This window comes from Fistularia commersonii, chromosome 31 (genome assembly GCF_037954325.1).
Source record: "Fistularia commersonii isolate RoL2024-O1a breed Wild chromosome 31, RoL_Fcom_v1.0, whole genome shotgun sequence".
NCBI classification, from domain to species: domain Eukaryota; kingdom Metazoa; phylum Chordata; class Actinopteri; order Syngnathiformes; family Fistulariidae; genus Fistularia; species Fistularia commersonii.
Window position 1 is genome coordinate 9,002,371 of NC_141314.1, and position 24,208 is coordinate 9,026,578.

At 44.7% G+C, this 24,208-nt stretch overlaps 2 protein-coding genes and 1 long non-coding RNA gene across 6 annotated transcripts; 1 reads left to right on the forward strand and 2 right to left on the reverse strand.

Moving 5' to 3' along the window:
* Nucleotides 1–5,159: 5,159 nt before the first annotated feature.
* On the reverse strand, nucleotides 5,160–14,674 carry LOC147215822 (uncharacterized). 2 transcript variants are annotated; one of them, XM_086178931.1, is made up of 2 exons: nucleotides 14,345–14,674; nucleotides 5,160–13,923 (listed from the first exon to the last, which is right to left on the reverse strand). In XM_086178931.1, exon 2 carries the CDS (start codon nucleotides 13,847–13,849, stop codon nucleotides 5,732–5,734), a length of 8,118 nt encoding a protein of 2,705 aa, XP_086035057.1. In that variant the 5' UTR covers nucleotides 13,850–13,923; nucleotides 14,345–14,674; the 3' UTR covers nucleotides 5,160–5,731. The 2 variants fall into 2 exon arrangements, with proteins under 2 accessions (XP_086035057.1, XP_086035056.1); XM_086178930.1 differs by having other exon boundaries at nucleotides 5,160–13,928.
* Nucleotides 14,675–16,207: 1,533 nt separating this feature from the next.
* LOC147215823 (uncharacterized) lies at nucleotides 16,208–17,028 on the reverse strand. Its single transcript, XR_015104181.1, has 3 exons — nucleotides 16,973–17,028; nucleotides 16,682–16,783; nucleotides 16,208–16,309 (listed from the first exon to the last, which is right to left on the reverse strand). It is a non-coding gene; the product is annotated as an uncharacterized LOC147215823 (long non-coding RNA).
* Nucleotides 17,029–17,217: 189 nt separating this feature from the next.
* Nucleotides 17,218–23,946, forward strand: rmnd5b (required for meiotic nuclear division 5 homolog B). Of its 3 annotated transcripts, XM_086139346.1 has the most exons (11): nucleotides 17,218–17,314; nucleotides 18,287–18,466; nucleotides 18,642–18,784; nucleotides 18,861–18,998; nucleotides 19,125–19,225; nucleotides 19,916–20,082; nucleotides 20,236–20,401; nucleotides 20,523–20,625; nucleotides 20,751–20,905; nucleotides 21,399–21,479; nucleotides 22,675–23,946. In XM_086139346.1, the coding sequence occupies exons 2-10, from the start codon at nucleotides 18,328–18,330 to the stop codon at nucleotides 21,460–21,462; spliced, it is 1,176 nt and encodes a 391-aa protein (XP_085995472.1). In that variant the 5' UTR covers nucleotides 17,218–17,314; nucleotides 18,287–18,327; the 3' UTR covers nucleotides 21,463–21,479; nucleotides 22,675–23,946. The 3 variants fall into 3 exon arrangements, with proteins under 3 accessions (XP_085995472.1, XP_085995470.1, XP_085995471.1); XM_086139344.1 differs by having other exon boundaries at nucleotides 21,399–23,946; XM_086139345.1 differs by having other exon boundaries at nucleotides 17,221–17,273; nucleotides 21,399–23,946.
* The last annotated feature ends 262 nt before the right edge of the window (nucleotides 23,947–24,208 follow it).

A 24,208-nucleotide genomic window follows, 5' to 3' on the forward strand; every position in this document is an offset into this window, starting at 1 on the left:
CACCTTCGGCAAAAATCCCGTGCCAATTCAGATTTTCTCCGCGTTTCTCTTTCCAAATGTTTGCACGGTATTTCTACGGTCATTGTGAAATATGACTGCCAAATGTCATTTGACATCCTCAGTCCATGCAAACATACTGTTGCTCAAAAGAAACAAGAAACAACGACCACCACTTTCCCAAATACCACCTTCGAACATTTTCCGCTCTAAATGTCACCAATCAAACTGGAGAAGTCAAAAAAGGGAAAATATTTTCCTCATTTCCCACCTTAATTAAATTTCATGTTCCTATGTATTTGTACATCTAACTGTAAAACTGATATACCTTTGATAAATCTATAATCTCTCAATCTCTTTCTGTCTTTATAGAATTTCTTTTCATGACTGAACACGATTTCTTTCTCTCTAATTTAAGGGTGACGGCAGGAAATGTTAGAGGTAATGAATGAATGAATAATTCATAGGTCATTTTCAAAAGTGCAGGCTAATGTTTAAAGTAATTGTCAGGAGATTCTTTCGAAATTTGTGATGGTTTATATTGATTAATCACCGATATAATTCCAGCTGTGCTCTGATCTGTCAATTATATAAAGGCGCTGCGAGAAATCATACTTTTTTTTTGGTATAAAGTGCGCTGAGGATGCACCCTGCTTGCGCTTCAAGTTCCATCAACTTATGGATACACACACACACACACACACATTAGTGGATCGCCCAACAAACGAATCGCTTTTAAAAAGGAGTGAAAAAGCATCGATTGGTTAAGCAACTATTACATCACTGAAATGGGAACTCACTCAGGGTGAAAGTGACGCCTAAACCTGCACCGCTGGTAAAAAAATCGAAATAAATGAGTGAGATATGAAGTTGGAATGAAAGGGACATTGGGGCCGAGGTCTGACGCAGTCCCTGGCGTGCTGTGGATTTCTCTAACCACGCTGGGGATTCCGCGCATTGTAAATTGCGATAAGACAGGCGTCTGAGATTATTGTGCGGGATCAGAAACGCATAAGAATGAACATTTCCAGACAAACCTAACAGACTGCTATTGGTTTCTAGTTTGATGTTTAATAGTGGTGTTATTATGTGTGTGTGTGTGTGTGTGCACGGGGGCCACCCTCACATGACTCATCACTTTCACTTCATGCTTGAAGAATGCAGTGACCCACACACACACAAACACACACACACACACCACCCCATAGCAAGTCTGACCACTGAATAAAAAGGCATTTCCCATGAGATGACCCCCGGCAGTAATGTCCTCCAGACCTTCCTGCCGATGACCGTAACCTTCTGCTTCATGTGTTGAGCTTTAAGAAGTGACTGGGCGCTGATGACTGCAGCAGGAGTGTGTTCCTGTCAACTCATCTATTTCTCCCTCTCATCAGCCCCTCACACACACACACACACACACACTAAGTTTCTCCCCTTCTCATTCCTTCCATTCCTCATTGATCATTCGTCCAGCTCTTGGAAGCAGATCGGGTAAAGTGATCAGACTATGATATCATTTTTTGGCGACCTCGTTCTCCCAAGCGGATGATGCATGCGCGCGGAGACGAGGGTAGACCCTCAGTGTAAGCAACAATTTCCCCTCCAGACACGAAGGGGTCCCGGGTACACGAGACGAGTCTAGACAAAAGATTTCCACTATAAACGAAAACACTTCATTGCCTCGATGTAGCTGAAGTAGCTAGTATAACGGTGACATCAGCCGGAGAGATCCTCCGTGTGATTAAACCGCCAGAATCGATGATTTGGTGCAGATGCTGAAGTCGCTGTTGCGGATGAGTCACATCAAGGCGGATGATGTCTGCCTGATGAACGCTCCCACCGACTGAAGCCTTTCCAGATCTCGGCCTGCCAGTCAGTCGGACAGGTAGACGCACCACCTGCCGGAGCGTTCGAGGCCGATGTGACACACACACGGCCATAAACTTGCAACACACTCACTATTATGGCCTGCTGTTGCTCGGTAACAAGATGGCAGACAGACAAGGTATCAAGTTTTCGGCTCCTTCCTTTAACGATACCGCCAACCCCCTCCCCCCAACCCCTACCTGGCCACGTTGCTTCATTCGCTTACAAGTTGTCATAATACACCAGGAACACACATGCCCTCACCTGCCCACTTCCTGTTGGAGGCAAGCCTTTTATGGGCATGGGAATGCAGGTAACACCAAGCCCTCAGGTGCACGTAAGTGAATCACACTCGTTGTCTTGCCAGACTTATTTTGAAAGCTTTTTCCTGATTTAAGGGACGCATTCCGCTTATGAAATCCCACGGGATATGCACAAGAGACGCCGGTATTCGAAATGGACATTCTTCTTTCAAACTTTGATTTCAGTCTGAAAAATGAAAACAGCAAACAAACCAAAAAAAAAAAAAAAACTAAAATATGTCTCTTACCTCGTGGTGGTCGCTAAACATATCTGTAGAAGCTCGTGAAAATGGCTTCCTGGTTACCCTTATTTTCATGTGCTGTGTAACTAAACAAACATATTTGGTATTCTTTAATCTTGATTCTTTAAATAACATCGCGCGATAAGAACGGGGGGGGGGGGGGGGGGAGACCTTGCTCACTGTTCATATTCTCAGCAAGTTAGAGGTTACTAATGGTGATGTGTAAGAGTGACAAAACCTCTCCTATATGAACAAGTTTTCTCCATTTGATTGATAGACCGCACATCTCTCTGAGTCAACAACACGGTAATCAGTTAGAATTGTACTTTTATAAACATCCTTCCTCCAGCCTGGACAATCAATGGAAACCTGCCTTATCGTCACTTAAAACTCACTCTTTTATCTGGCGGCGTGACCCATACCACCCACGTATTCGAGCACAAAGACAATGTTGAGGACTTTTCCATCGGCAATCAGCCCCCCCAGCGGGTCCAGGATTTGGCACGGCCACTGGGTGAGGCCGGGATGATGGGACTCTTTAATGTGTGTTGTCGCAATGTGGGGTAGCAAAGTAATCACGGAATCATAACAATAACAAATCCATTGGAAAGAAACCATAGCTCGCTGCATGATGTCATGGTCTGTTTTGTGTGTGTGTGTGTGTGTGTGTGTGTGTGCCTGACTGGCATTAAGTGAAGTCCCACCTTAGGGGGGAGGTCTGGAAAATGGTGATTAATCTTAAATGACTGAAAAAGATTTAATTTCTTCAGTCATGTGAAAGGCGTAATCTAATAATTCTTAAGTAAACCCTGTAAATCCCTGATACTATCACTACTTTGGTCCATTCTATCGCAATCAACTGTGTTTTTAAAGCAAAACCGAGACCTCCAGTTATTAAAAAGACTCCGTCGGCGACGCCAGACGTATGTTTTTGGCTTTCTTATCGCCTTAAAAAAGTGATTGTCAGTGAATGTCAACCGCACCGGCCTGAGCTGATTGAAATCACAAAAAAAACATTTTCGCTAACTCGTATCATATTGTCAAATGATATTTGCAATACATATTTTTGCAAGTGTATTCCAGTGTATACGTGCTCTTCAAATGGGGCCCCGTTGATAAAAATGTAATTGCTTTTTAGCAAACTATCAAATACATTTCCAGTAATTCATCTAAACTTTATCAATTTAACAATATAATACACCCCAAATAACGTACAGTGTTTTCAATGAGATATTATGCCTGAAAAAGCAAACACTGGTTTTTGTGATGATGCAGTCATTGTAATGCGGACGTAGTACATAGTCACATTTCCCAATCCGGAAAAAGAATTGAGAAATGTATTGAAGTATTGTTAAATGGGTCAGTTGTTTTTCTTTCTGAATTTCATTTTATATTGTGCTCACATTGGAAATGTCCGAGCGGCAAATTGCTTTCTTAATCCAAAAGTCACATTTCTGATTTGCATACCGTTAGTCAACTTGGTAAAAGTGCTCCTTGGGACGGCTCCAGGGAGAAGAGGAAGTGAGTGTTTGGGCAGGAAATGATTTTAAAAAAATTAGGTGTGTCCTGGGATTAGTGTGTGTTCTTAAGGTGTGTTTCTAATCGTTATTCAAATTTAGACAGAACAGAATTGGGGCAATAACCAAACTTGCTGCATTCCATCAACATTTATAGAGCAGATTCAGCTGGATTCACCAGTTTTCTGTAACGTATTTGGATCATTACTAAGGAACTTGAAGGAGGTAAATTATCTTTAACATATCTAACACGTTTTATTGCTACATATTTGCTCAATCTGATAAGAGCTGTTAGCTGACAGTCATTACATAGTGTCCTTTCCCCTCCTTATTAACAGGGACGTCCCAGCAACGGACGAATAGTGACAACAAAGAGTTGTGGACGTGGGAGTTTATTTAAAGCCTAATAATAAAAATGTTCCTCACTCGCCCACATGGAAGGACTACACCTTTTAGAAGGTTCTTTCAGTCATTTATCAGATGTGGCGCACACAAACATACATGCGGACAACACCATTCCTCTTGAATCTCTAATAAAGGACAAGGGATACGGGTTTCTTCTCTGGAAAAATAATTACTGTCTGCCAGGAGTTAAAAGGGTCAGGATTTAATTAGCAGATCGTAAGATAGTGGTTCAGTCTCAGCTCCACGCTGGGCTTTCCTGTGGAGCTTCAGTGGTGTTTGGTACCCTCTTGTGTACAACATGAGAAAGCGCAATGTCAAAGACTCCCGGGTACAAAATGATGATAATTTTTATTCAACGTTTCATGTTCAGTCTCTGAATAAACTGAGCGTCTTGTGTGCAAGTAATCAGTGCTGCAACAAAGTCAATTATACTTGAAATTGCTTCATAATTAGACACTGTAAACTGCCCGTACATTAGTTTAATGGTGAGAAAAATTAGAAATGAGCATGCCCGATGTAGGTCTTTGCATTTCTTTTAACCATTAAAGATCTTTTTTTTTTTTTTTTATTGACTTGTGTCTCCCTGTGGGCATGTACATTTATATAAAGACTCTATGAAGTGCTATCTTTTTGGTCTGTTTGCTACCTTTCACTTGGAAAACCAGTAACTTTATAATGGATTTCATCAAACAAAACAATTTTCTGTTTGGTGCATCATTTATTGTTTTGCCCTGAAATGTATCCAAGCTCAGTTTCCATCAAGTTAATGATGTTTCCAATGAATTTTCATGACTTTCGTCGTAAAGCTCCTCAAAGTTTCAGCATTTAAAAACTTCAGCCCTTTCACCATGGAGCTGGCAAACCAGCTTTGAGAGATCACACAAGAAAATATAAGCAAAACACATGTGGCATATTTTATTTGCATAATTTTTGCAGACACTTGACAAATACACTCAACAAATACACTCATCTGATACTAGAGAAATAAAGCTTTAAAACAAGCAGTGGGTTCTTGTAAAACAGTATTTTCAATGTTTATTTTCTGCATTTGTTGGAGATCACACCATTGTAAATCAGTAAAGGTGTTGATGATAGCTTTCCCACTCTGTATCAAATGACAAAATATGTAAGTAGATCTTTTCCAAATTAGGAATGAACCTCAGCGCTGCCTCTAAATATCTCACGTGTGTTTTTTAAAGTATTAACTCAAAAATGACATTTCTTAGTCTAGTACGGTAGCTTCGCGGACAACGAGCGGCGGAAAAAATGTCAACCGAAGAATCGGCGTCTTCGGTTGCAATGTGAAAAGTCAAATAACATTACGGCTAACATTAGACACCCATTTTATACACCGTGTATTTAAAACCCCGCAGGCTCCAGGAAGGCGGCTCTAGCCTCTATTTCAGGACCTTTTCCCCCCTGTTGGGGGCAAGTTGGGGGGATGTTTGTGGTAGTAGACTGGGGGGGTGGGATTGGGGCTTGCATTCATCCCTGTGGGAACATAATACATACTCTCTAGGTAGCTCTGGTCTAGCGGTGGATGGTTCGGGGGTTCTGACTTGGATCCTTGACCAGAAGAATTCCTGTAGCCGACACCGGGACCGTTTGGGTGCATGGCTGCCGCTGCTGCAGCGGAGGCCTCGGGATAACGGGGAGGTTGGGGTTGAGTCTGGGCATGGGTCGGGGGAGGCGGCGCCGCGTAGGGCATGTACTGCGGTGCATGCGCGTACATATTGGGGTTATGGAGAGACGGATAGGGGGCTGCCGAAGGTGGGTACAGACCTGAGTGAGACATGGTCTGCTGAGGGATGAGCACCTCCACGTACTGACCGGTCTCCGGGTCGAACAACATTTTCCGAAGCGGCTGCATGGGCACCTCGATGTAAAAATACTTCCCCGTTTCAGGGTCCAGGAGCACCCTGCGGGGTGTCTGTCCGTAGGTGCTCTCCGAATACAAACTGGAGGTGTCTCCCCCGTACTCCGAGCTGTAGGACTGTCCCAGGCTTTGAGGCCCGCATAGGTACTGGGGATCTAGAGAAGAAAGGCCAGGAGAGTGACCGTGACCTGGATCACTATAAGGAGCGCCCGTCATTCCAGACTGCTGCTGCTGCTGGGGGGATCTGTGAGCAGGAGGACGGCGGTGGTCGAACGGCTGCAAGGGGCGCTCGGCGGGGCACGCCTGCATTAGGGAAGCGTGGGGAGGGCAGGGAGGAGGTTGTTGGAGAGGCTGGTACATGGCTGCCGGCTGGCTCGAGGTGAGGGGATTCGACTTGGGCGACGAGCTGGCCTGGAAACTCATAGGCTGAGTCTCGGGTCTGCACTGGTGGGAACGGAGAGGGGGCTGGGTGACCGGGTACGGGAGCACTTGGCCCGGGGACCGCGGAGGGCCGGGGGGGGTGTGGTTATGCGGGCTACGGTGATGGAGAGCCGGGGGTGGACCCAGGTGAGGCAGGCAGCCGGACGTGCAGGAACAAGGAGGAGGACGAGAGGAAGGTTGATAGTGACCCGATCTTCTTGGAGTCAAATCCGGGGGCATCAGGGGACTGAAGCTCTCTCTTTCGTCGTAGCTCGGTGGGTCATCGGAGGCATAAAAACCGAGATCGCCGGTCCTGCGGGAGTGTTCGTTAGATAGGGATCTGCGGCATTCCTGGCCCGTGTATGCTGACGTATTCGTTGTTGAAACGGCTGCGGGCGGTTTTTGATTGTTTGGAGTTACAGACTCCACTTGTTCACGGGAATATGTTGTCCTGGGACACTGCGCCTGGATATTTGGGTCAGTGACTGCTGGCGGACTTGCCTGCCTGTCTCCAGCAGAGGGAGATTCGGGGCCCCGGTTTTTCACTGGATTAGATACGCTACCTGCAGCAGGGATGCACAGTTCAGCGGAGGATACCGGAGTCGCGGCCGTGGCGATGTTTTTTTGTGAGGATCTTGGACTCTGAGGGGACGTCCCCGAGTGCCGCTGCTGCTGATCTCTGTTATCAGATGCCACGGTGTCGGAGGCTGCCGCCGGCTGGCTGGAAACGCTGGAGATGGCGGTCGCTTTGATCGTACTCGATGGCGGTTTGAGGCTGGAAACGGCAGATACGGCTAGTTTTTTCGTGTAGTTTGCCGTTGATGTGGATTCATTAGATATCTTTCTGTAAATTGTCGGCGAAGACACAACAATTGTTTGAAGTCTCTCCTCATTCTGAGGTTTTAAACTCTGCGCCGTCACTGGCGTTTTATGTGCTTTGCCGTTCATTTCGGCAAACTCCGCTGGTTTAAATTTATAGCTCGGTTTCGGAGGTACAGCGGGCTTTTCGAGATTTTTAGCAATTGATTTAACCTGAATGGTTTGTGGCCTGTTTCCTCCGGCGCTGTTGATTGTCATCTCTTGTTTTGGCGTCTCTTTCGAGAGGGACCTGACCTCTATCGGGTGAGGTCTGAATTTCCTTAAAGCAGGCGATCTTGGAGGGAAAGTTGTATCTTGTCTTTTCACGGCTTCAAAATCTCCTTGTTCCTTCTGTTTGGTGAGACCAGGAGCTGCCTCCTGCACATATCCATGCGAAGCAGGAGGCTGTTGTTTACTATTATCCTTCGCCGTAGACAGGTTACTCACACCTTCATCCTCCCTTGTCTTTGGGAGTGAAACCTTTTTTTCGGTCACTGCGGCAGGATCAGCCGTCGTGGATGGGGAGGAGAATGTCCTTTCCCTGTGTGACTCAATCTGACCATCTGAGGGCGTTGTGGTTTGAAGTGGGATCTCCAGGCTGTATACATGTTTGCATGAGACCCCTTTACTTCCAGCTGGATTCTGATTATCACCCACCACTGCTCCAATGTCAGCTTGGTAGCCCTTCTCCTTTAACAACATGGAAACCGAGTGGCCGCTGCTGCCCGGAGTACCGCCGGAGACTGTGAGCTCTGGTAGTGGTGAGGTAGCTGGAGCCTGGAGCAGGCTGGTAACCTCTTCCTGGGCCGGAGATACGGATATCTTTGTCTTGTTTGATGGATCCCTTATCAATACCACAGCGGTGGAAACCTCTCTTTCCTTGCTGGACTGCCTGGGAAGGTTTCCAAGCATGGGAGGCTTTCTGTCTGTTTTAGCAACCAAAGGTGTCAAATTCTCACCGTCTGGAATTTGGCACGTGTCTGTTTTAGTCTGTTGTGTTTTTGCCTCTATCTTCGGATGATGTTGGCTCGGTTTGGAAGTCATAGACACTGTTGTGTACGCATTTTCCTTTTGTTTGTCTGAAACAGAACCCAGGTTTGGAGACGCTTGGGATTGTTCTCCCGGCTTCTCGGACTTGTTACTGCTCTGCAGGTTTTTGGTTTTGTTCTCTTTCCAGCACACTGCCTTACATTGTATTTGCATCGGGTGCTGCTGGGATTGAGCCTTTTCTTTGCTCTGTTTAAGTGGGGATACGTTTAGCAACTTTTCATTGTTCATCTCCACTTTCTGTTCGTCTTTCTTCAACGTGAGCTCCTCGTTCTTCTCCTCTGATCTCTCCTTCATCTCCAACACTCCACTTGGGTCTTCCCCCTTTTTCTCTCGAGTTTCGTCCTTGTCCTCATCATCACGCCCAAGACTTTGCTCCTTTTCTTCTAATGCCGCTGTAGATGCGGTTGTCTTGAATGACAAATTATATGTATTTTTAACCAGCCGCCTGACATCTCTAACTTTATGGATGGGGGCCTTAACTTTATTCATTTCTTCTTCCTCTGTTTTCGGGTCCAGGTCGGCTTCTATTTTTTCCCCCTTGTCAATGCGAGATATAGTCGGCGAAGAAACAACGGGTTTGCTTTCTGCCTCGGGTGTGAGACAGACACTGAGAGAGGTTTTCCTTTTCTCCACACCTTTGAGTGTTTTTGTCATATGGGAGCTCTTGTCAGAGTGTTGCAGTTGTTTATGGTCATCTACATTTTCGCATTTCTGTTGTCTGTCCGTCACTCTGGCCTGCACCGTGCCGGCTCCGGTGGCAAAAAGACCTCCTGCATTCCCCGTGGGATCATTTGCTGAGTCACCAGACTCTCGTTCCATCCACGTTTTACTGTCACCCGTTTGTTGTACTCCCCTTTTTAACTGTTTACTGTTGAATGGCACTGTAAACTCTGACTTCATTTCAGGTTTCAATGAGGATGCATGCCGGCACTCATAATCAGCCTCTTTATCTTCACTTTGTGATAAATACACACCTCTGTCGCTGTTGCTCGAATTCGGTCTGTTCACGGACCTCGACCCGAAGAGTTTTGATGGTCTGGCTTTGTCCTTTGGGACGTGCTCCGCTTTCACGGCAACGCCTTCAGTTGAAAGACTGTTTTCCGAGACCGGACGGGAATGCAGGTTGTCTATGTCAGTTTTTGAGAATTCGTTCATTTGTGTCGCCGCAGTCTCTGTCGGTTCCGCGTTTTCCTCGAAAGGGCGTCCCCCTTCATCTCCCGCCTGCTCGTCGGGTTGTTTGTCAAAAGTTTGCATCTTCTTGGACAAAACGCTCTTGATAAAGCAGGTGGCCATCTTGGTCTTAGTGCATGTCTCGTCTAAGGAAGCAGATTTCTGCGGTTTGACCTTCCTTTCATTTCGTAGAGCACGCTCAGGACTACGCTCTAAAGGGTAGCATCCTTGAATGGCCGCCGGTGTGCTATGTTGCCTCAACAATGCTTCCCTGGAGTGCCTTTCAAGACAGGGGCTATTCGCTGACGCAGGAACACCAGGACTACTGTTCTCACTGCTCTCATCCTGCTTCCCTTCAGCACTGTCCTTTCTCTTTAGCTGAATCTGTCTCTTGGGCACGCCTCTTTTTACCTTCCTGGGGTCTTCTTTTTCCACAGCCACGTCTATGCATTCAAAGCTGCCCATCTCATAACACTTGGACGGATCTAGGCCAGCGGAGAAATAAGTAGACGGCTGATGGAACGAGAGGTCGTCGTTGTCCAGCTTTGGAGCGGAGCCCCTGAAGTCGGCGTAAGCCAGGGAGGCAGCGTTGACGCCGGCTGGGCTCTCTTGAGTAGACGGGTGAGAGATGTTGGTCGACGATCGGTGGCTGGAGTTGTATACGTCAAGATAATCAACCTCAGAGCTTGACAGGCTACTGAAAGCCAAGTCAGTGAGCCACTTCACCTCATTGTCGGTCTCATCAAACTCACTTCCCATGCTGGAATTTGAACTCTGGCAGGGCCTGTCGGCGACGGCACAAGCACTGTTCTTGCTCTGCGCTGACGGCGGCTGAGGTCGCCTACTTGGACCACTGCACTTGTTGTCTTGATGGGAAGTAACTTTAAGCAGACTCTGCTGTTGCTGGAGTTGCCTGGTGGCGAGTAAGTTCTCTGGAAAGGAATGGACTGTTGGCAGTCCCTGGCGGGGCTCTCTACTTGTGGGGGCTGTGCTGTGACTCGCAGACCCTTTTCTATTTCTGGCACTGAATGACAGCTCAACCTGTTCCCCCCTGTAACTGGCATCCGCTCGATACTCCTCCCCCTTTTCAAGCTCCCGCCCCCCTCGCTTTTTCCCCCTATCCATCTCCCTGTCCCTTTGCCTCTCTCTACCTACTTCTCTGTCCTCCTCCAGCTGCATTTTCCTCTCCATCTCCAATTGCTTTCCCAGCCTGACCCAGTGGGGCTCGCTATAATTATCGACAGAGACAACATCGGGGCTTTCCCTGTTTTCCACTGGCTTTTTAAAAGAAATATTGTGCACAGTTGCATCAACCTGAGGCTGGCCTCTGTTTTGCCATTGTCTGTAGGGTTTCTCAGGTGCTAGAATGTGTACAGGTGTAAATCTGGTGAGCGGTGGGGAGGGAGTTCTTCTCCTGTTTCCAAGGTGGTGCTTGTCCTCCGCGCTCTTTGCATTTTTTTCATGCTCAACCTTGGCCGGCAGTTGTCCTCTTATATTCTCAGATTTTGATTTAGACCAGTTTGTATTTTCAGAGGCGACTGAACACGTTAATTGAGGCGGTTGGCTTTCGAACCGCTGCTTAGATTTGTCAGATTTAGCACTGTGGACTGGGGAAATGTGTTGACTCCTTTCTTTACCCCAGAACAGATCAGGGGAAGGGGGCTTGGATTTAAGGTGAGTATTATAAGGGTCTTCCAACTGAAAAAAGGTGGAGTCAATGTCTTGTTTTTCCTTTTTGCTATAATGGAGATTTTTTTCCTTTGGCATCACTTCTTTTGCACCTTTTTCTTTCTGTGATCTATCCACTATTTCCCCTAGTAAGAAAGGTGACGTTGAAACAGGTGACTGCACGGCCACTGTAGGTGAACTTGTTTTTATTCCAGTGACAGATGACTTGTGTTTCACTAAATCCGATGAGGGTGACACATTGTCTGCTTCCAGCGGTGTAGGAAAGCGAATCTCTTTAACGCCAGGCGAGGGAGAACCCTCCGTAATCTCAGGTGTGTTACGAGATGGAGTCGCTGGTGAAAACTCCGGGTTGAACACTGTTGAGAGGATGGACGGTGAATACCGATGCCTTGCTTCTTGCGATGAGACAGGCGATGGATCTTTGCTTCTGTGCTGAGGTGAGAGGTACTGATCGGATAAGCGTCGGGGTCTCGGCTCAGGTGAAAGGGAGGAATTCTTCGGCTGAGGTGACGGGATCGCTTCAGGCTGGAGAGCAGAGCTTGGGAAGCCTGACGCAGGAGAGTCTCGCGGTGAATCGCTACAGTCCACTATGCTGCTCCGTGTGCTATCTCTGTTTGGAGAAGGGCTCCTTTCTGCAGGAGACACCGACCTCCTATCTGACTCAGTGGCGGTCGGACGAAAGAGCTCGGGAAACGGGGGTGAGTCTCGGTCCTCGGGCTGAACAATGGAATAAGAAATTCCTGTAATATGAGGAGATGAAGTGAGGCTTCTAACAGAGGCCACCTCTGACGGAGGATCGGAGTGAGGAGAATTTGATATTGACTTCCTTTCAGGCGACTGCTCTCTTCTATTAAACTCGGGTGAAGACGCTGTAATTCTGATTTCAGGAGAGGGAGAGGTAAATCTATTTTCTAAGGAAGAGCAATTGCTCCTAACTCCAGGAGATGGAGATAAGCTGTAACTTAACACTGGCGAAGACCCCCGGGTGCTGGTCTCGGAAGGAACGGAGTCTCCTATTTTAGATGACAGATTGGGGGAGGGTGTTCGTATACCACACTTTGTTGGAGAAGAAGCACTAACTAGATCAGATGGTGGGGCTGCGGGTTTTAATGCAGGTGAGGCGCTGCTCTGCAGAAGCTCGGGCGATGGTGTCTGTGAAATTGTGCACTGTGAACTTGTGCACTGTGAACTTGTGCTCTGTGAGGCAGGAGTTGACTCGGTATTGTCAGCCTTGTCTAGTAGCCCCGTGTTCTGATTTTCAGGAATTATCTGTGTCGATCCTTCCAAGTCAGGGTGTAAATTTAAATCAGAAGAGTAGGGAGAACCTTCAACATCAGGCGTGGAGCCTCTGCTGAGAAGATCGGGCAAGGAGACGCTTCCTGTCAGCTCTGGAAAAGGCGATGACGTTTGAGAACCAAAGGAGCGTGCCTTGTTTGTCAGTTCAGGAGAAACCGGTGTTTCTCTCGACTCCAGAGGTAAATCTGTATAACTGGGTACCGGCAAAGGAGAAATACTGTTGCATCTAGGTTCATAAGTAGCCGATTTCAAATCTGGAGAACAGTCTTTGAATCCGAGCCCGGGCGAGGGGCCGTTGCTCATTGAACCAGTCGAGACTGCGCCACCTTTAAACCGAAGCGGTGAGCGTGCATTTGCCGATTCTTGCAAGGATGAGATGCTACTGTTTATTGCCTCAGGGGAGGGACTTTGAGGTAAAGATGGAGGTCGGGGACTGCCCTGTCTGTCGGTTGGAGTAGAAGTGACCGACTCTCGTTCTGCGCCAGAATGAGGCTGTTCTGAATTAAGCAATGAGGGCGAATGCCTTGTTTCACCTGAGGTTGAAGGCAGGACTGAAACAGATCCTTCTGGACTAAGGTTTGAGGGGCTTTCTGGCCCAGGTGAAGGTGTTCTCTCCCCACAAACAGGATTACAAGCCTCAGATGACGGGTTTGCTACGCAAAGCAGAGGTACTGGTGATATGCTATTTAAATTTGAACCGCTATCCTGAGAAAGTTCTGGATCCCCTGTGATCACTTGGTTGCCCTCTGACTGACTCCTCTCTGGGGACTCACTTTGTGACAATGGACTTCGAAGTCTTTCCGTTGGATCTTCGAACCCCTCCTCTCCTTCACTAGAGCCTGGTGCTGTGTGGTAAGACCCTGAGGAGTCGTTCAGATCATCCAACAGGGGCGATGCAAGAGTTGTCCCTGCCACCTCCCTTTGGGAAGGAAAAATCGCTCCTACAGAAGGACTGCTTGAGATGGAGGGCGAATCACAATCATCCCCAAAAATGTCACACAAACAAGTTGTTTCAGAGATGGCGCTCCGCTGACTGGGAACATTGATGATATCGAATATTTCAACGTGGTTTGGGGTGCCGTCACGGTGGCAAAGAGAGAAGTTGCGGGGTGCACTGCGCAGGAAGGAGTAGCTGTCCCCCTGGAGAGTCCAGCTGTCCATCACTAGTCCATAGACTCCAAATTCTCACTGTTTCCAGACCAGTCTCCCCTGCAAGTCTAGTCTCGGAAGTGTTCCTGGACTGAAAAGAAGACAGGGTCAACTGGACGGAGTTTAGCTGATTCACTGAATAGTACTTCAAAAGTAGCAAAAGCTTATCAACAGCAGTAGCATAGCCATAGTTTCAAATCTCTCCTGTTCTTAGCGTTCCTCCCGTAAAATGAGAAATGGCAGGTGTAGAAGTTCAAACATTATTAAAACACGTTCAAAAGCGGAAGAGCTGAAGTGAAACACACATTAAGACAAAAATACTCAAAGTTTAAGAAAATGTCATTCATTGACTACATACTATGAATCTAGTGTACAGCTTTTACATGTGCTGTTCGAGCTCACAGAGACCCATCACTTATAAGGACGGGGAAACGTACGCTGCCAAATACATTCTGCTCTTCCTACAAACAATAATCAATGAGAGTCGAAGAATGAAAAGTACTTTACCTTAAGCCAATGATGAGGGTTTACACATGGCAAAATTCCTCCTTCCAGTACGGTGGTGTGTGCTGCGCGTTCGGCAAACTTCGAGCTTTCATGAGCTCCCGGAAAGAGGACAAGCGCCTTTGTATAGCTCAGTCTGGCAGAGCCAGAGCCAGAGCTAGGCAACCTCAGGATATCAAAAGCACTGCCATGTATCAGATTTGAATCCAAGAAAGAGCAAAGAGGGACACCTCATGCTCAAGTATGACATCCTTCAATGCCGCCATCTCTATTTCTACCCCTCCCCTCTGAGCTGGCCTTGGAGAGTGTGTATACTGTGTCCAGCCTAGATCTTTTTTCCTCTCCGAGCTGAAGTTTGGACGGCCATTGGCTTTTCCAGCAAGAGCTGGGCAGGGGTGCAGTGCTGGGGCTGGGTGGGTTTATAGTTAGCAGCAGGTGCTGAACCAGCCAGGACGGATGAGTGCGCTTGGAATCTGACACTTACAGCCAGCTCAGTCACAGGGCTTCTCTATATATAGACTCATACTATCAGAGGCTGATAGCCATAGCTTTAGCTGGTTACAAAAATAAAAGTGGGATACAATGCTCATTGTACAGCCTGGCTATTGTCCACTTAACTACGTTTGACACTACTTTTCACGGCCGGGTTACCAACAGGGTAGAGTTGAGGGAGGAACAGATCAGAAACGATGATGCAGACCACCTGATTTTGAGAACCCCTATCTGCCGAATATTTGCTACAGACACTTCCACAACACCAGTAGAAGGCACTCAAACACTCGGATCCATGTTTTTTGTTAGATACTGGATGTTTCATAAGGGAAAACTACTGTCACTTGCAGATTCTATTCACTTGTATTGAAATGTGTTCAGCATGGAAATACAACTGAATGGGATCTTTGTCAGTTTATTTTATGCATCACTGTTGCTACAGAGGCAGTATGCGAGCCACACGAGCCTGCCTGGGCGTGTTTGATGTTAGGCAGTTTTGTTAAGCCGTCCGTCTCTATCCTAATGCCTCATGAGATTACCATTCATTGCAGGTCAGGACTGGTCAATGGAAAATCTTTGATTGCATCCCTGACTGACTACTGATTAAGGCCTTGAACAGAAAGAGATTTAATCTGTAGTATGGGGAGGTTGAGCATTTTTAAGTCATCAGGTATGTCCTGACATTGACATAATGTATCCCCTCCTCTCTGAAGAGGTAAAACATTGACAAAAGTACCCATATTTTCAGTGGGAACAGAGTTAATGTTTACGAGTTCATGGACAGCCTTCAAAAACTGAATAGAAGGCTTTACCATGACTCATTATTATCATGAATAAATGATCATGATGGCCATTTCGTTTTAGGAAAACAGTGAAACTATGAAACATGGCACTAGAAAACATTAACTGTAAAAGGCAACGTACATGTGTGAATGCAAAAGTGTGTGCTAATAAGGTGACAGTGTCAACCACAGAATACAGTGCTAATCACCATGACTATAGCAGCACGGCAGACTGGAGGACTCAGAGGGAAAGAATGATGAGCACCTCAGCAATGGGGAGCTTTAGGCCACATCATTGATGGATTAGTCAGGCTAGCCGGCTGACGACCTAACCTTTCCTATGGGGTCAACAGGGCAATATACCAACAAAAGCCAGATAAAAAAACATTTAAAAATCTTTGTACACATTATAAGGCGGGAAATGTGTATTTTACCAATGAGGCGTGGAAGGCTAACATTCAACGTCTCAATTTAAATTCTGGCATGCGCAACACCTTCTTGTAGCAGTGACACTGATAGAAATGACCCAAACAAATCAGCTCAAACCCTTCCCTGCTTCACGGATACTTTCCTGAAATCCCGACAATGATCCGCATCTTCTTAATATTTCGTTTTCTGACCTCCCACTTTGGAGTCTCTCTTCTCCAAAGGTTTTCTTCTCCATTGTAAGTGGCTGACTGGATGGGCTCTGCAGCTAAAACAGCAGATACAAGTTATCTTTTGACACATCCTCTGCTGTGTCCTGATGTTTTTTTGCCTTTTATATACAGTACATTCTTGGATGAGGCCGGCCTTTGCAGGCTGATTAAACATGGCATCTTAACAGTGAAATTACATCATAAAGTGACACCACAGCCTCCACAAAAACAGCTGAATAACTAAACTGATCTAGACTCCACTATTGTGAAGCAACAGGAACCTGTGCTCCATGAAGAGCTGTGACGTTAACACTGACAGTATATATAGACATCACAGAATTACCACAGCAGCACCTGAGCAAATTTCTATAGCCTATATTTTAGCATTACAAAACACTTAAAGCCAACATTTTGTTGTTTAAGCTGACCTTTTGCAACAACTTTGACTCCATCAACCTCTTGGGCTCAGGTTAGCAGTTAGCACTTGTAGGCTCAGGTTAGCAGTTAGCACATGTAGATGGCAGTGATTGCTACTGGAGATAATGGTAAGAGGAAGATGGGCGTAAATATATTAAAACTAGAAGAATGGCATTGAAACTCATTGGGAAAGTTACCTCACTGATCTATTTATACATATATTGCTATTTCAATCCAATTATCATACAGAGCAATAGCTATGAGAATATAGAGAAATGCCACATCTTCTTTTTACCACTTACCTTTAGCAATGCTGTCTACTTATTAGGTATCATATGGAAAACTACGTGTTTTTTCAGTTGGCGAAGGCGGCATAAAAAAATTAAAACAGCTAAAATATCTTTCTCCCAACTTTAAAATAAACAATGTCCATCTTCACAGGTGTCCGGACATAAAGGGGGGAAAAACAACTAAGATTATCGCTTTAAACTTTTGCGGGGTTTTGCGGGCAGAGAGGACTTTAATGTGAAGCGCCCGGGAAACGCAGCAGGCGACACAGGAAGAGCCGCATCACGACTGCTGGGGGAAGTGTTGCCGTAACAGGCAAGTGGCTAACGCTAATGTTTGCTAACTAATCAACATAGGTGAGTGGCTAATATTTAAACGAACCATTGACGCGGTTAAACAGCTAGACACGTTTTAAGCGTTAGGGGAAACCGATATATAAACGTCGGGTAAGATGTCACGCTCGTGAAACATTTCGGGCCTTGTCAGCCAGCGCCGGGTTAACTATACGTTAAAGGTGCTAACTAGCTGCTAGCAACTGCGAGCTTTTGTGGCTCCGAACCTATGATGCCGTTTGTTTATGTTAGCTACGAGACCTCTTTTTATTGAAAGTGTCGCGACAAATGATCACTGCGTTGATTAGTCGTGTTGGTTATTCTAAGACAAACATTTGTAGTCATTCTTATTTGCACAAATTTAATGTAGCCTTCGCTTTTATGTGTTTGATAACCCCAGTTTTAGTGGTGGACATTTTCTGTACTTAGCTTAGCCTCGTAATACAAAACGATAACGTCTGATAATAGCAGCGGACAGTCCTCATCATTAATAAAGAAGACTTACACTTAATTTGTGTTCGGTTTCCAGAAAGTGTTCTCTCATTCTCAAAGAATTATCTAGGTGTGTTTGGGTGGTTAGCGGCTACTGACGCTAGTAAACACAAGGCCGCAGAGTTCACTGTTTGTAATTAGTCAAGGCCTTTCTTGGTAACAGTAGTATTTATGCAGGCCAAAGTCTAATTCGTGGAAGCACTAGTCAGGCTTGCTATTCTCCTGTCTTGAAAGATCAGATCACAATTTCCACCAAATAACATGACTTCAAAATCTCTGATGACATGATTTGTCCGACAAGCTGAAGGGGCAACCAGGAGTAAATTAGAGAATGACGAACCATGGCAGTTTTTTTCACCTTTGTCATGTATTTTATCAGAATGCTAAAGTTATGATATGGAATCATACACTGTTTAAGCTATGTGCTGATCATTTTTTTCCTTTTTTTAATCAACAGCAAAAAAAGCTAACTTTGTTGTCAATGTTTATGCCCTTTTTTGACAGGTTGTGTCTTGTGTGTATGTGTGAGTGCTTGGGATTGAAACATGGAGCAGTGTGCATGTGTGGAGCGTGAGCTGGAGAAAGTACTCCATCGCTTTGTAATGTATGGACACCAGTCCGAAGAGAGGCTTGATGAGCTCCTACGCAGCGTCTGTGAGATCCGAGGACAGCTAGTTGCATTTGGTAAGTTGCAGAGCATGGTGGCATTGGTTATTTTAAAGTAAATGAAATTTAATTTTAGTATCAGTTGCCTATCAAAAATGGAATTTGTTACTCACTTTTCAGTATTGATCACTATTTTATGCCATGTAATTACTGCTAACATGCATAATGATAACTTTTTTTTTTCCTTTTGCAGGTGTACAAGATGCAGACTTATCAGTCTTGTCCCAGACTATGGCTCAGTGTTGTAAGAATATTAAAGAAACAGTACAAATGCTAGCCTCTCGACACAAGGATATCCACGGCAGTGTGTCAAAAGTAGGCAAAGCTATCGACAGGGTAAGGATTGGAAGAAACATTGCACATTTTTATACAGTTTGCTTATAGATGCTTTAGCTCTCGTGTCTTTTTGCAGAATTTTGATGCAGAAATCAGTGCCGTGGTTGCAGAGACAGTATGGGACACTCCAGAGAGACAGAAACACTTGAGTGAAACCATAGTGGAGCACCTTTACAGACAAGGAATGCTGAGTGTAGCAGAAGATTTGTGTCAGGTAAGTCACTGAAATAAACTGTTGGAGTTATGGACATCAACCTAACTGAATTCTTGTGCGATGTTATTGATTTTAACTTTATTAAAAAAAAAAAAAAAACTCAAGATAATTTTCTGTGTCGTCTAGGAGTCTGGTGTAGTTATAGATATGAGTATGAAGCAGCCTTTCCTGGAACTAAACCGGATCTTGGAAGCTCTGAGGATGCAAGACCTCAGGCCAGCACTTGAGTATGTTGAAGGATGTCCTGACATTGTGTTGATGTATTTTAACCCCTTTTAGCTAAATTGCATCCCTTTCCATGCCAGGGGTTTTTATTTTTGATTCATGATTATATCAGTATAGCAATAATCATTTGTTAAAAGTGATCTAGGTGACCAGTGAACATTTGCAGCTCTGAAAGACATTTAGGTTCGAGTTCGATATTATTTGCATTTTTCAGTGTAAATATTTGTTTGTTTATTTTTAATTTTGTGGTTAAAACATGCTGAGACATTGGCTATTGGTATTGATACTTTAAGTTGCATTTAATACATTTATTAATTTCAATATTGCAACATGTATATCGGTCACTATCAATTTGTGCTTTACTCTTAAGAGTGACTACCCCAAGGGTTTCTAGTGTAGTCAAAACATTCTTACCTCCTCGCCAAACAACTTTTAGGGGAGAACCCTGGTATTCTCATGTAAATTGTGTTAAACAATTGTTCAATAGATTTCTTAAAAAGTTTGGAAACCAAGAAGCTTCACACTGTGACATGAGAGAGATGTACAAAATCCAAAGTACTAGGTATAGGTTTAAATTCACTTTACAATAGAAGTAGTGTAAAACCAATCTAAAAGTATCTCAGAAGAAAGCAGGTTTTTTGGTTGGAAAAAAGAAAACAATCTCGGACTTACCCATATTTGCACCCCTTCAGGTGGGCAGTGACAAATCGACAGCGTCTTTTGGACCTGAACAGCAGTTTAGAGTTCAAATTGCACCGCTTATACTTCATCAGCCTCCTCAGTGGGGGTATTGACAACCAGATGGAGGCCCTGCAGTATGCCAGGCACTTTCAGCCCTTTGCATCTCAGCACCAGAGAGGTAGGCTGCATGCAGCAGGAAGAATGTGACTGAATTGTTTAACCTTTTGTTGTTTTGGGAGAAAAATCTATTAAAATTCAGGACACATGTTCTTAATTCAAAGAAATATACGGTATGCATTGTTCCATTTTCTTTTTTTTTTTGTTCCTGCAGATATTCAGATCCTGATGGGCAGTTTAGTTTACCTGCGGCATGGCATCGAGAAATCCCCATACCGATGCCTGCTGGAGACCAACCAGTGGGCGGAGATTTGCAATATCTTCACCAGAGATGCCTGTGCTTTACTCGGCCTCTCTGTAGAGTCTCCTCTAAGCGTTAGGTCAGGACTAACTAAAATTGAAGTGTCAGCATTGATCCAAAGTAATGTCTTACCAAAGGCTATCTTCTCGTATTTAACTGCAGTCAGCATCGATGAATATTGCCATGTGTTTTCTCACCAGCTTTGCATCAGGCTGCATGGCTCTGCCTGTGCTGATGAACATCAAGCAGGTGATCGAGCAGAGACAATGCAGCGGTGTCTGGACACACAAGGATGAACTACCTGTGAGTTGTTTTTTTTTTTTTTTTGTTGTTTTTAAGTTGTTTTTTTTTTCTCTCCAAAAAGTCACTGTTTATCTGTCTTTATTTACCTTTTTGGTGAATTCCTCTCTTCTTTGGGGAAAAAATAGATCGAAATTGACCTGGGCAAGAAGTGCTGGTACCATTCGGTGTTCGCATGCCCGATCCTCCGACAGCAAACCTCAGAGAGCAACCCTCCCATGAAGCTCATCTGTGGCCACGTCATCTCCAGAGATGCCCTCAACAAACTGACCAACGGTGGGAAGTAAGTCAGCAGTTTCTGCATTTAAGGATTGAAACGTCAAACAAATGAATTGTACAAATTACAACATTTGTTGATAATCTGACACAAATAATGAATTGTGTTAAGAAATTATATTGTCAGTTGACACTGAGATCATCAACTGGTGCTGGGTTACATCAAATCAAATATATGTCACGATGTCCAAAGGCGCCCCTTTGTAAATCATTGGAACTACATATTGATTCAACATATCTGTTGAATCAATATGGAAAGGAGTAACTCCTAGATAAAGAGTTTAACTCCTTACCTCCAAGGAGAACTTGGTGTTGACTTCAAATCTGTAATCCTATACTTTTTAGCAATTACCTATAATCTCATGAATGAATGCTTATCAACCCAACACCTGCACACCGTTTCATGTTGATGCTATACTTCAACTATGATGCTGTATATCATGTCTTATGTACTCACCTCATCCATACTTGTGGGTTATTAATTTATTTGATCATTTTAGGTTGAAATGCCCATACTGCCCCATGGAGCAGAACCCATCACATGCCAAACAGATCTACTTTTGATACCACACGGTCTCCTCGTGAGTAAGGAAGTTCCATGGAGCTCTTTGCATATCCAGGATCATTTACTCTGGCCCTTGTTCCTGTGTTCGTGGCCCATGGCTTCTTCTTGTAAGCATTAAGGTTTTATCTCAGTGCTGGCCTGGACAGCCTTTAGCCATCCTGTAATCCACTTTGGACCCTCCAACTTTGCTTAGAATCCAGAGTCCGGTGGGGATGGTCCCACTGCAACCTGAGGTAGAGTGAGGAATCTCATAATAAGAACGGCCTCGCAAAAGAAGCACCTCTGAAAAAGGATAACTCATTGAAACAATTATTTGCAAATGCCTGCAGAGATATAGGCTTATCTTTATAAAGTATGTAATAATTTATAGTGTTTTGTTTTCTTGGCTTTATTGACTGTTTGAGTTGAGGCTTATGAACGATAGCTTCCCTTTTTCCTTTTCGTTTTTGACAAAGCAGTTTGGTGAATAATTATGGATGGCTGCACAGTCACGGTGAAGGACACGAGTTAACCAAAATGGTAATAAACTTCTGTCATAAAACCTGAGGAGGTAACAAACTGTGCCGAAGCTTTGTTATTTTCCATGTAAAGGGAACTGATGGTTTATCTTGAAATAATCTGCTTTTGGCATGTGGACCCATCGCACCGCCACAGTGATTTTAGGCCTCACGGAGCTTTGAAGGACAGTTCACCCCTGGATAATTTAAAACCATGATCTACTTGCCTGAAGTGCTTTGTATTGAGCTCAATCATTGTGATGCAGGTTTATGATTTTTGAAAAACGCTACAGTAGAGTTCTCCCTTCGCTCTAATACAATGGGACTGAATGTAGTTTCTATTGTGGTTCTCAAGGCGCCTAAAATGTTCTTGGGGAAGAAAGAAGAAAAAAAAAAAAAAAAAAAAATTCAATCAAAATATCTGTTTCCAGAAATCTTGACCCAGTTATTCAGGAGTTTGTTGTGAGAGAAATGTAGGAATTCAGATGTGAAATGTAATAGTTCCTCATGAAGCGGTGGTCAAAATCTGGATGAGGCTGTGGAGCTGAGCCTTGACTTTTTGGAAGATTGGAGTATTTGAGCAGAAGCAGACATTTCGATGGCCGGTATGTCCAGTCCAAATAGCTAACCGACTCCGAACAAAGCAGTCAACAAACAACACGGGAACATGGCAGGAAATACAGTCCTTTTTTTGTTGTTTTTTTTTTTTCTTAGGGTTTGGGGTGAACTCTCCTATAAAAGAGGTTACTGCTCCCTGACCATCCATCTGGCCAGGAGAACATTAAACTTGTTTGTGATGGAACAGCTTCTTTTGTGGTAAACAGCACCAGCAAGATTTTCCTCATTGTAGAAGCCATTTGTCTTGTTCTATGTATGTATTTAACACAACAAAAGGAAACAACAAATATATACTACTGTGAAATGTGCTGTGTTTCTATTTTTCATTGCAACTGCCTGACAGACTTGTGTAAAAATAGCAAGCTAAGTTGAACACACCATGCATAAACGACACTGCTGGGCGACTGTCGGAAGCGACGGTTGAACGCGACGCCTCAGGGTTGCGTTCGCCGTCTCACCCCTTTCCCGCATCATGTAGTCTTAAGCTCGCACGCCATGTGATTTGGGGATGTAAAGTGGTGCGACGGTAGCCGTGCACTCGAGTCTCAGTGACTGCGGGATTGTGATTCAACATTACTTATCGTGGGTGGGCAAGTACTTGGATCGTTGTGTTGTTTAATATATACTTAGGTAATGCTTCTGCTGCATAGGGTCGGCTTTTATGGAGATGGAATCAGAATAGAGACGTTTGAAATCCATACATTTCCTCAGGGCTCATTGTATCAGTGCTCACCACACTGCTGTTAGTATTACGGTTGTAAATTTCTATAAAAAGTCTTCAACAGAGCACTCATATTTCATTCAAGATTTTCGAAGCAGAGGCTTTTGGTTCTTACGGAGGACTGTATATATTATTCAACCCGTGACGTTTCAGCTCACACTCGGGCGAGGCCTCGTCATCGGAGGCGTGTGTGCGTGTGTGTGTGTGCGTGCGTGCATGTGTGTGTGCGTGTGTGTGTGCGCTCCTCACTTATTGTGGCAAGTTCTTCTTGATCAAGGCGATGTCATCTCACATCGGTGGGGCTAAATAGTTTGCAAGCACTGCACCAGCATAGCTCCCACTGACATGCAGCGTCATTCTCAGCGTTAAGGAAAAGGTTCAAGATAAAACACTTGTTTTAATACGGAATGAGTCAAAGCACATTTTCTTGAATTTCACAGGTTTTCATTTGTCGAGAATCACTTACTGCTTTTTTATTTTTTAAATGTCCCATCAGACTAACGCTTTGTATCTTGTCCTTAATTCTGTTGAATGTCCACATTTCCTGCTTTTCTGTGTGTGTGATGCGACTTTTAATGTAAATATTTATCCTCTGATATGTTTCATATCCTTGCATCGGGAATTAAAAATAAAAAATCACACTCCAAGCTCTTTTTTTGGGAGGCTTGTAATAGCATGGGGATGCTCCTACCTGTTCACTTTCCCGCAGCGGCTCAGTCCCTTTGCTACCACTGGGTGGTGACATTGTGCTATTTTCCTTACTTACTTTGTAGAAAGTGCCTTGGGAGTATTTCAAATCTCAAGTTCAAGGTTTTTGAATCGGACTGTGAGAAATAATTAGGAAATAACTTGTTTCCACCGACAATCGTAAGTCATCACATTTGCGACACCGACATTCAGTGCAGGCCT

Bases quoted from the DNA above. Each gene is read 5' to 3' on its own strand.
- LOC147215822 (XM_086178931.1), bottom strand. From the start codon at position 13,849: ATGGACAGCTGGACTCTCCAGGGGGACAGCTACTCCTTCCTGCGCAGT.
- rmnd5b (XM_086139344.1), top strand. From the start codon at position 18,328: ATGGAGCAGTGTGCATGTGTGGAGCGTGAGCTGGAGAAAGTACTCCAT. The intron at 18,785-18,860 runs GTAAGGATTGGA...GTCTTTTTGCAG, and splicing joins TAGGCAAAGCTATCGACAGG to AATTTTGATGCAGAAATCAG. The intron at 18,999-19,124 runs GTAAGTCACTGA...TGTGTCGTCTAG, and splicing joins TAGCAGAAGATTTGTGTCAG to GAGTCTGGTGTAGTTATAGA.